The sequence below is a fragment of the Somniosus microcephalus genome, chromosome 1 (assembly GCF_052327205.1).
Source record: "Somniosus microcephalus isolate GS21.2 chromosome 1, FLI_Smic_1.0, whole genome shotgun sequence".
NCBI classification, from domain to species: domain Eukaryota; kingdom Metazoa; phylum Chordata; class Chondrichthyes; order Squaliformes; family Somniosidae; genus Somniosus; species Somniosus microcephalus.
Window position 1 is genome coordinate 191,666,967 of NC_140987.1, and position 14,946 is coordinate 191,681,912.

The following is a 14,946-nucleotide window of genomic DNA, read 5'->3' on the forward strand; positions in this document are numbered from 1 at the left end:
ATATTAAAAAGATCAGTAAAGTAATTTACAAATATATCAGTAAAAAAGGAATTGTCAAATATAATCGTCCGGATTTTGTGGTGGGCCTGACGGCGTACTCTCAGAGTATGCCATCATACCGCCTTTGATATCCGCCACAAGTTCGGGATTTCCGCATGCTAAATCCTCCTGCCCTCACAGGTCGGCGACGTACTCCGGAGGTATACCGCCGACCGCAATTTTTGGCCCAATATGAGAGGATAATGAGTTAATAAAGAATAAACAGAAATTGGCAGGGAGACTTGATAAGTACTTTGCTTCAATGTTTACATAAGAGCATAATGAGAGATAATGGCCCAGAAATTCGGGTCTCCACGGGTGAGTACGCACGGCGTACTCACCCGCAGGCCCAACGGAAGTGCCGGGTTCGTGCATGCACTGCGCATGCGTGGGAAACCGGAACTTTCGTTCCCTTAAAGGAAGGAGTTCAGAAGTCGAACGCGTGCGCCGGAGAGGCAGCACGTGCGCATGGAACTTACTTTTTTTTTTACAGGTTTCTCCGGGAGGGTAAGTGGTGAATTAATTAAAATTAAAACATTTTTTCCACAGGTTTATTATTTTTAAATACATTAAAGAAAGGTAAGTTTATTTTTAGCCCCATTAGAAAATGTAAATTATTGTTTAAAATAGTTATTTTGTGTAATTTATAGTTATTTTAAAAATGTGATGTGTATTTTTTAATTTATTTGAAGTTTTAGTGATGTTTTGTGGCTTATAGTATTTGTAGTTTTGACAGCTCTTCCTGTCAATTTTATGAATGAAACATTCCCTGCTGCCATTGGCTCTCCATGGCCCACGTGATCCCAGGGGACGCATCGAACTAACTGCGCCCCTGGGATATGCAAGCACTGCGCGCCGGCAGTTGGAGGAGGCCCAGGATTGGAATCCCACGCGGGCCCACAGCTCAATGGCCAGCGCGCTAAGTAAGTGCAGGTCGGAGGCTTATACCCGCGGGAAGCCTCCGACTCAAATTTCTGGGCCATTATTGTGAATAATGAGATAGTATTAGAGAAGTTAGTTAAGCTACAGGAAGACAATGGTGAGTCTTGATGGGATACATCCAAGGATCCTGAGGGAACCGGGGGAAGAAATAGTGAAGGCGCTAGGAATTCTATTTTAGGGCTTTTTGAGTGTAGATGTGTGCTGGAAGACTGAAGAATAGTCAATCTAATATCCAGTCTCAAATAGGGAGACAGAGCTAATCCGGGTAATTATAGACCAGTTAAATGTAAGAAGTCACACAACACCAGGTTATAGTCCAACAGTTTTATTTGAAATCACAAGCTTTCGGCGCGCTGCTCCTTCGTCAGGTGAAGTGGAGAGATGCATAAAGACACAGCTTATATAGTCAGAGAATAATGCCAGATGATTACAGGTAATCTTTCTAACTGCCATTTATCACACCTCGGCAGAGAGATGATCACAGCAATCAAAAGTGTGAATGGTGTCCAAACAGATTAGTCAGGAAAACATTACATCAAAGAACAATGAGGTGGGGTCACAAGGAGTCAAATGTTGCAGATGCTGGGGTCTGTATGAAAAACAAAAAACAGACAAAAAAACATTTTTTTTTGTTGGAAATCACAGCAGGTCCGGCCGCATCTGTGTAGAGAGAACAAGCCAACGACGACTCGAGTCTCGATGACCCTACGTCAGGTGGGGTTACATGTAGCGTGACATGAACCCAAGATCCCGGTTGAGGCCATCCTCATGAGTGCGGAACTTGGCTATCAGTTTCTGCTCTACGATTTTGCGTTGTCGTGTGTCTCGAAGGCCGCTTCGACCCCTTGTGACCCCACCTCATTGTTCTTTGATGTAATGTTTTCCTGACTAACCTGTTTGGACACCATTCACACTTTTGATTGCTGTGATTATCTCTCTGCCGAGGTGTGATAAATGGCAGTTAGAAAGATTACCTGTAATCATCTGGCATTATTCTCTGACTATATAAGCTGTGTCTTTATGCATCTCTCCACTTCACCTGATGAAGGAGCAGCGCTCCGAAAGCTTGTGATTTCAAATAAAACTGTTGGACTATAACCTGGTGTAGTGTGACTTCTTACATTTGTCCACCCCAGTCCAATACCGGCATCACCACACCATAGACTAGTTAGTTTAACATCAGTGGTAGAGAGAATTTTAGAAACTTTAATTAAAGGTGAAATGACTAAATATCTAGATGAAGAGAAAATAATTAGAAGCAGCCAACATGGATTTCGAATGGAAGATCATGCATAACAAACCTTAGAGTTCTTTGAGGAGGTGACAGATTTGGTGGGTGTGGAAAATGCAGTGGATGTGGTGTACATGGAGTTAGCAATTAATTAACAGTTTAATAACAAAAGGAAAGAATAAAACTGCTTTTTTATATTTTAAAGTAATTCAATCCCATTTGTATGGTAACTGGGAAGCAGTTTGTTATTTCTATTTTGCTATTCTTAAAGAATAACGCAATTGAAAATAAAATTGTACTAATCTGTTTTACTCAACTCATAAAGAGCGGCACTTGTGTAACTATATGGATTTTTGTTATATTTCTGTGTAGTAATGTGAAATGGTAGTCCGTTGTTATGATGATGAAAAGGAGTTGTGCAAGTGTAAAGATTTTAAACAACACTTCACTACTTTATTTTGTGTTTTTTTTAACTTAAAGCCCCAATGACTCAGTAGTTAAATGCACCGCATGCTGTGGAACTGAATTATGCACCAGGCTCAATCCTTGGCAGTAATTAAAGTGGACTCTATCGCCCCGATTTTCCCGATCGCGCGGGAAATTTTCGGGTTCCCCGAATGTCGGGTTCCGACCCGAATCTAAATGGGTCAGCCAGTTGCACGCAATTTTCCCTCAAGTGGTCAATTAAGTTCCAGCGTGTGGGGACCCTTGCTAATTGTCCATTTCCAATCAGAAAGCCCCACAGTATGATGTCATCATTCGTGGTGCTTTTAAAGTGTCCAGCAAGCTTTTCAACCTCTGCAGGCTTCCCATCCAGTCTATCAGAATGGCAGAGGAGCCTGCACCAGCTGCTGCCAGCGGCAGAGGCCGAGCTGCCGCAAAATTCGACGAAACATCATTGCAGACATTGGTAGATGGGGTTAGGGCCCACAGGGAGGTCCTCTTCCCTACCTCAGGGAGGAAGAGGCCTCCCAAAGAGACCAGGGCTGCCTGGATGCAGGTGGCTGAAGAGGTGAACTCTGTGGGAGTGACCCGTCGTACGTGGATGCAGTGCAGGAAGCGCTTCCATGACCTACACCGCACAGGAAAAGTAAGTATGAAGTTCCCATCACCCTCAGGCTGCTCCCCATTGCATTTCCCCAACAGCACTCAGCTTCAGCTATCACCTCCTCCACATCCAACTTCACAGTCACACCCATGCACCCTTACCCATTCTCTCTCTATCTATGCTCACATTCACAACTCTTCCACCATGCAGCCCTCACACTGCCTCTCACTCTGATGCTTGTAACACAACTGCCAGCACACAGGGAGGGCCCTTGGTCTTGCAGCCTCACACCATCTTTGTCTCCTTCTAAGTATCTTTGCTATGCAATCTCTACACTCACTCCTTCATTCTCACTCAAACTCCACTTGTCTCCCTCATTGCAGGAAAAGAGAGCTCAAAATAGGAGAGAATGAACGAAGACTGGAGGAGGACCACCCTCACTCGCCCACCTGACCCCCTGGGAAGAAGCAGTTTGGAGATTGCTGGGGCTGACGTGCCTGAGGAAGCTGGGGCAGGAGAGACAGGAGCAAGCCCGCAAGTTGGTGACAGAAAAGTTTCCCATCTCTCTCATTGACATAGCATGAGTTGCTGATATAATTCTGAAGCCACATCATTTGGACTTATGAGCATCTGCCAAATCCAATGTGCAAGTAGCCTTGGCATGACATCTCTAACTCTTTCTTTTACTCCCCCACAGGACCATCCAGAGCACCCGCCACCACTGCCCAGGAGGAAGAGGCTTTGCAGCCAAACTCCTCAGAGGAAGCTCCAGCCTCTGAGGGCGCATCGTCAGCAGAAGTAAGCGCATCCAGCACCAGCGCAGACACACACACCTCGGTGGGACCTTCGGGACATACAGTAGAGTTGTTACCTGGTGTATCACAGTTCACAAGTCAGCATCAGCAGATTGTGGAGACAGGGACAGCAGTGGAGAGTCCTCGTCGGAGGGCGCAGGGCTCTGCCAGCTCAGCTCAGCTGCATGTCAACCCTATGCCTCTGGGTCCATCCGCAAGAGAGGAGGTGATGGATCTCCATGCACAGATGCAGGAGTCTCTGGCAGGTTTTGTCTCCAGGGTCGCTGCGAGTGTGGAGCGAATGGAGGAGTCCATGGCGAGCATGAGCAGAGCCTTATTGGAGTCATTGGCGCATCAAAGCATCACTACGGAAAGGATGGCTACCTCCGTGGCAATGCTGGCTGCAGCCGAGGAGAGGAGGGCTGCAGCTGAGGAGAGGACGGCTGCAGCAGAGGAGAGGAGGGCTGCAGCCGAGGAGAGGACGGCTGCGGCCATGGAGGAGTTTAGTCACCAGGGTATCGGAAACATGGTGAGTGCTCTGAATAGAATGACATCTCTTGAGCGATGGGCATCTATTGAGCACCAAGACCAGACCTTCATGGAAGTTCAGGGACCCTCACAGTGCCAGGGACCCGGGTTCAAATCCGGCCTCGGGCGACTGTTTGTGTGGAGTTTGCACATTCTCCCTGTGTCTGCGTGGGTTTCCTCCGGGTGCTCCGGTTTCCTCCCACAGTCCAAAGATGTGCGGGTTAGGTTGATTTGGCTATGATAAATTGACCCTTAGTGTTAGGGGATTAAATACGTGGGGTTACGGGGATAGGGTGGGATATGTGTCGGTGCAGGCTCGATGGGCCGAAATGGCCTCTATCTGCATTGTGGGGATTCTGTGGATTCTGTGGAAGTTCCCCTGATCAGGACTTCCAGTAGAGAGACGGGTCGCCACAGCCCCCCTGATGTGCAGCAAGGTGCTCTCCAGCCACTTGCAGACGCTGAGGGGGAGCTGACCCATGAGAGGGAGGTTGTTGGCATACCTCAAGGAAGTGGGGGCTCCCCTCCACGCGCTCGCACTTCCATGCCACTTCAGAGCCCTCGGTCAGATCCCCGCCGGAGTCCACACCCCAGTGAGATAGGAGTCTCAAGCCCTGCACAGCCGCAGGAGCAGCAGACTGCTGGCGAGCCCTCACAGGCTCGCCACCCCAGAGGACGCCTGCCAAAGGTGTCGACACAGGCGCAGCAGGAAAGTGAGCAAGGGGCCTCCACATCTGCTGAAGCCACAGGGGTAGCAGTACGTAGGAGCAGGCGTAAGAGAAAAATGAAGCACCACTAATCACAAGGGTAGTCACTTGGGTGAAAAGTCTTGTAAATATTTTTAATGCCATCACTTTCTTGGACATAAAAAATCTGGTGGCAGCTGCAGCAGTTATGGCGTCTGTCATTTGGCGAATGGGGATATCACATCGAGGCCTTAGGATAACTTGCAGATGTAAGCAAGCTGGTCAAATAGGTAGAAATGCGCAGGCATGGGCCACTGTCCATGGTCAGTTAAGAAGCAGTGAGGCTGCAGTGTTTGATGCACCAGGCTAGGCAAATCTGCCCAGGATGAGTGCGTTCCTTGCATTTCGCCCAGCAATGTTCTCGCGCACTGGTGCCGCTGGTTGGCAGCCCACTGCAGGATGCTCGTTCCCGTCCGCCACCACCTCCTCATCCTCCTCCTCCTCCTCCTCAGCATCATCCTCAGGATCATCCTCATCCGAGGAGGCTCTGTGAGGAGCCTCTTGGTCCTGCGGAATCGGCAAGCCACGACGCTGTGCCATGTTGTGAAGCACACAGCATACCACAACGTTTTTGGAGACCCTGGCTGATGAGTACTGTAGGGCTCCCCCTGATCTATCGCGGCATCTGAAGCGCATCTTCAGCAATCCGATGGCTTGCTCGATAATGCATCTGGTGGAAATGTGGCTGGAGTTGTAGCGCTCCTCAGCCTCGTTGGCTGGTCTCCTCAGTGGCGTCATTAGCCAGGAGCGCAGGGGATATCCCTTGTCTCCAAGTAGCCATCCCTGAAGTTCGTTTGGCGGACTGAATAGCGGAGGCACAGTAGACTGGCGCAGTATGAAGGAGTCAAGACAGCTGCCAGGGTACTTGGCAAAAACATGCAAAATCACCTCCTTGTGGTCACATACCAGCTGAACGTTAAGGGAGTGGAAGCCCTTGTGGTTGACAAAAACTCCTGGATTGCGGTGGGGTGCCCTAAGAGCCACATGTGTGCAGTCAATGACGCCCTGCACCCGTGGAAAGTCTGCCAGCTGAGCTAATCCAATCGCTCGCGCCCTCACACTTGTGCGATCCCGGGTGAAATGGATGTGATTGTGCGCGAGGGCAAAGAGGGCATCAGTGACCTGTTTGAGGCAAGTGTGTGCGGCCGCCTGGGAGATGCCGCTGATGTCTGCTGCTGATCCCTGGAAGGAGCCTGAGGCATAAAAGTTGAGTGCGGTGGTGACTTTGATGGCCACTGGTAAGGAGTGTCGACCTGGTGCTCTGGGCTCCAGGTCTTGCTGCAGCATTGCACAGATGTCAGTCACTACCTCTCGCGAAAGTCGCAGCCGCCTCTGGCACAGCTGCTCAGTCATGTTGAGGTAGCTCACCCTGTGTCTGTAGACCCTGTTTGGCGGGTATTTCCTGCGCCGACGGCCTTCCATGCGCTGGCCCCTTCTGGCCTGTGCTGCCTCAGGTGGGTGAGCCGCAGCCTGTCGCTCCTGCTGCTGCTGTTGTTGCTGGTGCTGCTGTTGTTGCTGGATCTGCTGTTGCTGCTGGATCTGCTGCAGCCTCCTGTGCTGTTGGAGATCCTCTAATGCCAAGAAGAGAAGGAACAAAAGGCCTCCCATGCTTCTGGCAGATGCCTCCGTTGAGGAGGCGCTGAGTTAGGGTGCTGAGAGGGGCTTCCCAGGAGCTCACACTGGAGAAGTGTGTGAGGCTCCAACCTTCCACAGCTGTGACTAAGCCTTCAACAAGTTGCCCCAAGCCTTCAGCAACAAGGTCCTGCAGCCTACAAATGCTGGCTGACTAAATCTCTTCAGTCTTGATTGACCTGCAGCTGAAAGCAAGCAAGCCGACATTGTTCACGCCAGGTTTCATCAGCGGTGTTCCCACCTGGCGTGTTTTACGTGGGGAAAGGCTGAAAATTCCAAGGGCCCCTGAAAATAGGATTAAACATGCCAATTATTGGTCATTAGGCTCCCGCTGACCATTCCCGCCTGCGGCGGGCGGGACTGATTTGGGTCGTGCTGAAAGACGGGGGCGAAATTTCTGCGATTTTCAGCCCCCGTCCGCCTGAAACCCCGCCCGACAGCTCCGGGAAAATCGGGGCCTATGTGTCGAGTTGGATTCAAAACTGGCTCGGAGACAGGAAGCAAAGGGTAATGGTTGATGGGTGTCTTTGTGACTGGAAGGCTGTTTCCAGTGGGGTTCCGCAGGGCTCAGTACTAGGTCCCTTGCTTTTTGTGGTATATATCAATGATCTAGACTTGAATCTAGGGGGTATGATTAAGAAGTTTGCAAATGATACTAAAATTGGCTGTGTGGTTGATACTGAAGAAGGAAGCTGTAGACTGCAGGAAGATATCAATAAATTGGTCAGGTGGGCAGTTAGTGGCAATTGGAATTCAATCCGGAGAAGTGTGAGGTAATGCATTTGGGGAGGGCTAACAAGGAAAGGGAATACACATTAAATGGTAGGACACCGAGTAGTGTAGAGGAACAAAGGGACCTTGGACTGCATGTCCACAGATCCCTGAAGGTAGCGGACCAGGTAGATAAGGTGGTTAAGAAGGCATACGGAATGCTTGCCTTTATTAGCCGTGGCATAGAATACAAGAGCAGGCAGGGGGGGCGGTTATGCTTCAACTGTATAAAACATTAGTTAGGCCTCAGCTAGAGTACTGGTGCAGTTCTGGTCACCACATTACAGGAAAGATGTGATTGCACTAGAGAGGGTACAGAGGAGATTTACAAGGATGTTGCCGGGAATAGAGAATCTTAGCTATGAGGAAAGACTGAATAGGCTGCGTTTGTTTTCCTTGGAACAGAGGAGGCTGAGGGGAGACCTTATTGAGGTGTATAAAATTATGAGGGGTCTAGATAAAATGGATAGAAAGGACCTATTTCCCTTAGCAGAGAGATCAAAAACCAGGGGGCACAGATTTAAAGTAATTGGTGGAAGGTTTAGAGGGGATTTGCAGGCAAATTTCTTCACCCAGAGGGTTGTGGGGGTCTAGAACTCACTGTCTGAAAGGGTGTTAGAGGCAGAAACCCTAACCACATTTAAAAAGTACTTGGATGTGCACTTGGGATGCTGTAACCTGCAGGGCTATGGACCAAGAGCCGGGAAGTGGGATTAGGCTGGATAGCTCTTTGTTGGCCGGCGCGGACACGATGGGCCGAAATGGCTTCCTTCCGTGCTGTAATTTTCTATGATTCTATGTACAGGAAACTTTGGTTTATCCGGAGGTTATATGTCCGGAATACTCGATCTAACGGCAAAAATCAGGAGCCGTTTTCTATAAGTTTTTTTAGTTCTCGTTGCTTTTTTTTCCCAGTCAGGCACTGCAAGGTCTGTAGCTATAGCAACAGCTTCAGCTAGAGACGTTTGCAGCTGCAGCCGACTGTTTAGAAGCTGTTGCTAAGCAACAGTGTTTGTTGTCAGATACGGAGATGAAAACCTCCGTATGCTTCAACATTAACTTTGTATGTCCGGCAGTTTTGATAGATCGGCAACAGCTTGGTCCCATCGGTGCCGGATATCACAAAGTTTCCTGTATTTGGTACTGCATTTTGGCTCTTAAGAAAAAGCAGTGATTTAGCTTCTGTTCCAACTCACACTACTCCCTCTTTCCAGATCCCGCAGCTCTTGCTCGCATTCATCCCGAATAAATGAGAGTCCTCATTCTTAGTGCAATTTCTGGCGCCTTACACACCACATCAGAACTTCCCATTAGTACTTCTCTCGGGAGCACTATGGAGAAAAAATGGGTGAGGTCCCATAACACCAGGACTTTGCCATGGTAGTGCTTGACACACATTTCTGGGAACATCATGGATGAGGCTGGCAGTATATAATGCCCAGTGCAGTGGAATGATTCACATTATATTTTAATAAAGCATAAGTGATGTTACAAGATTATCTATATGGCATTCCTCCTTTAACCCCTGGCATGAGTTAAGTACAATCAGCATCCATATAAATTTGGCATTTGAAACATGAAACAATGTTTGAAAAGAAAAACAAATGAAAGAGCCAGACAATCACGATTTGCAGCACAGAATTCATGTTGGTACCAAAGCAGTATCAAATTTGAAAGTGTGAGGTAGTACTGCAGTAGGTCTTCACTGTGTGGGACCAGGGAATCCAGATGCATGCTGGAAAATTGTACATACTGCAGAATGTGCAGATGTGGCACATTCTGAGTGCAGCAGAATTGTTTTACTGAAAAGTATCCAGCCAAAGCCTTAGCTTTTGAGACAGGCTTGAAGTTTTACCTTGAAGTAAAACTTTCAGCAAAGGTATGAAAAGACACAAGAGATAATTCAATGGGTAAATTTAACCATATTATTGTGAAATATGTAATCGGTTGATGTTTTTATTTTGTATAAACCTTATTATGGACATTAGAAATTTGAACTCCTGAGAAAAAAGGTAACATTTTTCAAAAAGTATTTTGAATGATTAGACCGGTTATTCTTCACCTTTTATTGGTACGTTCTCCTTGCTGGTCATTTAGGATTGGTTATTTTCATAAGCCCTTAATAGTTTCTCATTGGCAGTTTTCCAGCCTCTCCATTTGATTCATATGTTCCTTACCTCTTCAGTTCTGATATTTTGCTGTTTTACTTTGAAAGAGGTGCAAGTGTGACAGCAGAAATGTGACATTGGCTGCGGCATGTAAGGGTGACGGGAGAGCGGCGGAATAGCAGTTGTTAGTTCGGTAGTGCTGGAGTGGAAGTACGAGCATAGTGCTAAAGGTCGGGAGTGAAGCAGGGACTAGGCGCAGCAGTGGATGTGATAGAGACCCCAGGTGGGACAAAGTGAGGACAAATGGAACCAACCTGTAAGAGAGTTTACTGGTTGGTGCAGGGCTCGCATGAACTGCTGAGTGGAGGTCTGTAAGGTGCCTAAGTTGAAAGTAACTTGAAGAAGATGGTGGAGAGTCAGCAGCCGTAAGAGGAGAGCAGCAGGGGTGGAGCAGTTAAAATTGGGCCACAGGTCAGCAGTGCTGCAGCACTGCTAAATGTGGAAACACAGCTGGCATGTCTCTTTGGTAAGTAAGAAACAGCACTACAACCCTTGGAGACAAAGGGCTAAAATTTCGTGGCCACCATGAGAGTTGCCGGTGTCACCGTGGTCTCGGGTTAACGGCCACTGAAAATGGATGCAGCGTTACAAGAGAAAAATTCACGCTGCGGGGGGCTAAAGATTTTTAGCCCAGTGCTAATTTACTGTGTAACAGCCTCCTGGTGGCGTTAGTGCAGGCATGGGAGTCGAAGTTGCCACCAGAAGCGGCGTTCCAGCTTCCAACAGCATCTAGAAGCAAGACAATAGAGTTCGGTAGGCATTATGGGAAATTAAAAGGGCAATGCATTAAAAGGGCAATGCCTTCAGAACTAATAAATATAAAAATGAAGTGAAAAAATGCAGTTTTCAGCCATTTCTGCCTTTTAAAAAAAATTAACATTAAAAAGAAGTCCAAAATGGGAGTCATCAGTTCTTAAAGCTGAATTCCCTTCTGAACCTCAAAAAATGGGAAAGGTGCTTCAGCACAAACACAAATAGCTCAGCAAGCCAGGGAAGGGGCACCCAGGGTCTCACACACAGTACTCCAGCTTTGTGCAGGAGGTCAACACTGCAAGAGTAGTCCTCTACCCACTGGGGCCAGGAAACCCTCCAGAAAGAACGATGTGAGACCACATCCCTGAGGCCGTCACTGTCAGCAGTGCCCAAAGAAGCTTCATGACCTCAGACCACAGGTCAAGGTCAGTGAATGCATTTTCAAAAGCCGTCTCCTGCCAACTGCATCACCAGCTTCACACACTTCTCAATGCAATACTCCTCCCCCCCCAATCACTTACCTACCAACAATCTGTACCAATCACGAGGCTCACCTCCCATTCCTAGCCTCACCTCACCCCCTTGGAGGAGATGGTACAGGCTATTCTTGGCAGGGGCATGGCTGAGCCCTTGGTCAGCGGCGGAGCTGAAAGAATACAAGATGCTGGTATCCTCATACGTTATCCTCCTTCTGGCATGCAACTCTTGCTTCCCCACCCTCCCCTCATCACAACTGCACCTTTGTGCCTTTCTCATTTCACACACCCAAGAAATGCAGCCTGCTCAGCCAGTGGTTGACCAAGAAGAGGGAGAGGAGAGTGAAGAAGAACAAGAAGAAGAAGATTAATTTGACACTCCCAGCCACCAGCTCCTCAAGGTTGACCAGCAAAGCCATTTGCAGTGTCCCCCACTGAACGTCAGCAGCCTTCCACCAGCCATGCTGCAGCCACTTCTTGGTCAACCACTGGCTGGGCAGGCTGCATTTCTTGGGTGTGTGAAATGTGGAAGGCACAAGGGTGGAGTTGTACTGAGGAGAGGGCGGGAAAGCAAGAGGTGCATACGAGAAGGAGGACAACGTATGAGGATACCAGCATCTTGTAGCCTTTCAGCCCCGCTGCTGGCCAAGGTCTCAGCCATGCCCCTGCCAAGAATGGCCTGCACCGTCTCCTCCAAGGGGGTGAGATGTGGCTAGGAATGGGAGATGTGCCTCGTGATTGGTACAGATTATTGGTAGGTGAGTGATGGGGGGAGTCGTGCATTGAGAAGCATGTGAGGCTAATGGTGCAGTTGGTAGGAGACGGCTTTTGAAGATGCATTCACTGACCTTGACCTTGTCTGAGGTCCTGAAGCTTCTTTGGGAACTGGAGCCAGGTGGGGGTGACACTGCTGGCAGTGACGGCCTCGGTGATGTGGTCCCACATCATTCTTTCTGGAGGGCCTCCTGGCCTCTGGGTAGAGTACCTCTCTTGCAGTGTTGACCCCCTGCACAAAGCTGGAGTGCTGCGTGTGAGACCCTGGGTACCCCTTCCCTGGCTTGCTGAAACACTTTTCCCATTTTTTGAGGTTCAGAAGGGAATTCTTAAGTGTTGAAGAATCCCATTTGGGGCTTTTTAATGGTAAATGTTTTATTGAAAGGCAGTAAGGGCTAAAAGCTGCATTTTTTCACTGCATTGTAATTTTTATTAGTTCTGAATGCATTGCCACTTGCCCACAATGCCTTGCAAACTCCACAGCCTTGCTCCCACAGGCTGTAAGAAGCTGCAACGGCCACTGTGGACGGGAACTTCGGGTCGAAGGCCTCCATTAATGCAACGAGGAGGGCGCTGCACAGTAAGTTAGTGCTGCGTTACACATCGGCAACTCCCAGTGCAAATTTTTCAACGGTAGCACTGCGGCCATTTTCAGCTAGCCGTTAACTCGAGTTGCCAGTGACACCGGCAATTCTCGTGGCATACACAAATTTTTCCCCCTTAATATGTTACTGGAAGCTCCTATGGCATTGCTCATGGTGAGCTGGAAGAGAAGCTTTTATTTCCATTTAATGGTTTGTGCACAATGACCATTAAACCCTCCCCCTATTTCCCCAAACATCTCATTGTTAGCTACTTATCCTGCACATTGCTTCATGTTCTGTGCCCGTCACCCGCACCGTCTTCTCTGCTTATCCCTCCTGTTGTCCTGTCAATGCTTATGCCAATAGCCTCCTCCATGAATGCCTACACACTTGCCCTTGTAACTTTTAAAAAGGAAAAGCCTATTTCTGAGTACTGATGTAGGAACAAACTTACAGTTTTTTAAAGCACTTAAAACACTTATACTGTATTTGCACAGTTTAAAAAGAGTTAGTGCTGGTTTCTTGGCTCAGTGCTGGAAAAGTGTCGGGAAGATAGGATAAACTGTGGCAGGATAATTGTACCTTATTAGGCATATTTCCCTTATATTGCACTTGGATGTAAATGATTGGCTGGTTGTGGCGCATAGAGGAAAAACAGACTGGTAAAAAATCAGGCAGGTCCTGTTACGGGTGTGCAATTCTACACACCCGATTTTTCTCTATGCAATCTATGCCCAAGTGATCGTTTACGGCCAAGTGCAGAAAGCAGAACATCCACTGTTCGGTTAATCTGTAAATAGAGGGGATAGTTTATCACTGAAAGGATGAAGTGAGAAGTTTGGAAAGTCTTTTTAAGCAGAGAGTTGTTGCATGTGGACTGCTCTATCAGAAACAATGGTGGAAACAAAATCCTTAATATCTTTTAAAGGGAAATGGATAAATATTTGAATTATTTTTAAAGGTTATGGTGTAAGGGAACTGAACATATTGTTCTTTCAGCGAGCTGACACAGTCACGATGGAATTTATACTCTCCTTTCTATAATTTCTATAATTTTATAAACATTTCTTATTAACAGCGAAACTAATCCAGGATGCCTCTAGAGTGGTTTAAAATCTATCTCATTTACTTTAAAATATAGTCAAAAACATTTTTTTTTTACAAGAAGCATACACTCTCCAGAATCCTCCAATCATTCATCCCCCAAAAAGTAGCATGATTCCCCAACATGGATTAGCATTTTTTATTGTCTTTGTTCTTCCATTTTTTGCAGGATAACAGCACACCAGAAGAGCATGCACTCTACGTCTGGGATCACTTCATTTCTAGATCTTCTGCCAAGAGTGTAGTATTTGTTGCCCACAGTTACGGTGGCCTGGTATTTGTGGAGTTAGTAAGTACTTTGTTTTCATTGTCAGAAGGGACCAAATATGATGCATGGTTTTTTACTACACACTTCAAAAATTTTAAGCATACTGTACTTCTTGCTCAATGAAACAATTTAAAACTGATTTCCAGCCTAAATTTTCAAGATATCCAGTAACCTGGCTTCTAATCCTAAATCTTTATTTTTTATTTTTTAATCACCAAAACACTGGACATGGATAAATGCATTTATTTGGCTTCTTTTTAGTAGTACAATCTTTAATGCCAAAAATTGGTGTATAATAGTTAAAACAGGTTTGGTAAGTGAATGTGATTGTAGCATTCCTTATTTTTTGTTTTCCGTCTGTTTAGGATACAAATATTAGTTATTCTTTGATTGGAATAGAGATCCTTTTGATCAATGACTGGCTGTTTAATGTAAACAACTGGACTTCGGCCATAGATGATAAAACAATTTTGGAAAAGTTATTTGGTTTTCCTTTTACTTGCTCATTTGTTTTTCTGCCAAATTTCTCTCCTCGCCTGGAGCCAATGCTTTTTTGTTGTGGTGCAGTTCAATGTGGGCACGTAATTGGCAAATTAATTTCAATATAGATAAGTGAGGTGGTGCATTTTGGTAGGAAGAATAAGGAGGCCACATACTGCTTGGATAAGAGTCTAAATAGGGTAGATAAGCAAAGAGATCTAGGGATACAGATACACATTCACTAAAAGTAGTGATGCAGGTTAATAAGGCCATAAAAAAGTAAACATAGTGACGGAGTTCATTTCTAGAAAGATAGAATTGAAAAGCAGAGAAGTTCTGTTAAATTTGTATAGAACCTTGGAGTATTGTGCACAGTCCTTGTCTCCATATTTTAAAAAGGATATAGAGGCACTGGAAAAAGTGCAAGAAAGATTCACAAGGACGATGCCAGAACTGGGAGGATATACTTATCAGGAAAGGCTGAACAGGCTGGGGCTCTTTTCTCTCGAAAAGAGAAGGCTGAGGGGTAACCTGATAGAGGTCTTTAAGATTATGAAAGGGTTTGAAAGGGTAGATGTAGAGAAAATGTTTATACTTGTGGGGCAATC

At 46.7% G+C, this 14,946-nt stretch overlaps 1 protein-coding gene across 9 annotated transcripts in view; it reads left to right on the forward strand.

The window, feature by feature from the left end:
- Positions 1-14,946, forward strand: part of arb2a (ARB2 cotranscriptional regulator A) — an 846,111-nt gene that overhangs the window by 444,960 nt on the left and 386,205 nt on the right. For 8 of the 9 annotated variants that reach the window (XM_085988820.1, XM_085988880.1, XM_085988811.1 and 5 more), the window contains one exon: positions 13,760-13,879. The exons of the other annotated variant lie outside the window; for it this stretch is intronic. In XM_085988820.1, coding sequence (XP_085844946.1) covers positions 13,760-13,879 — 120 coding nt within the window. The remainder of the gene's footprint in view (positions 1-13,759; positions 13,880-14,946) is intronic. 9 annotated transcript variants of the gene reach the window in all.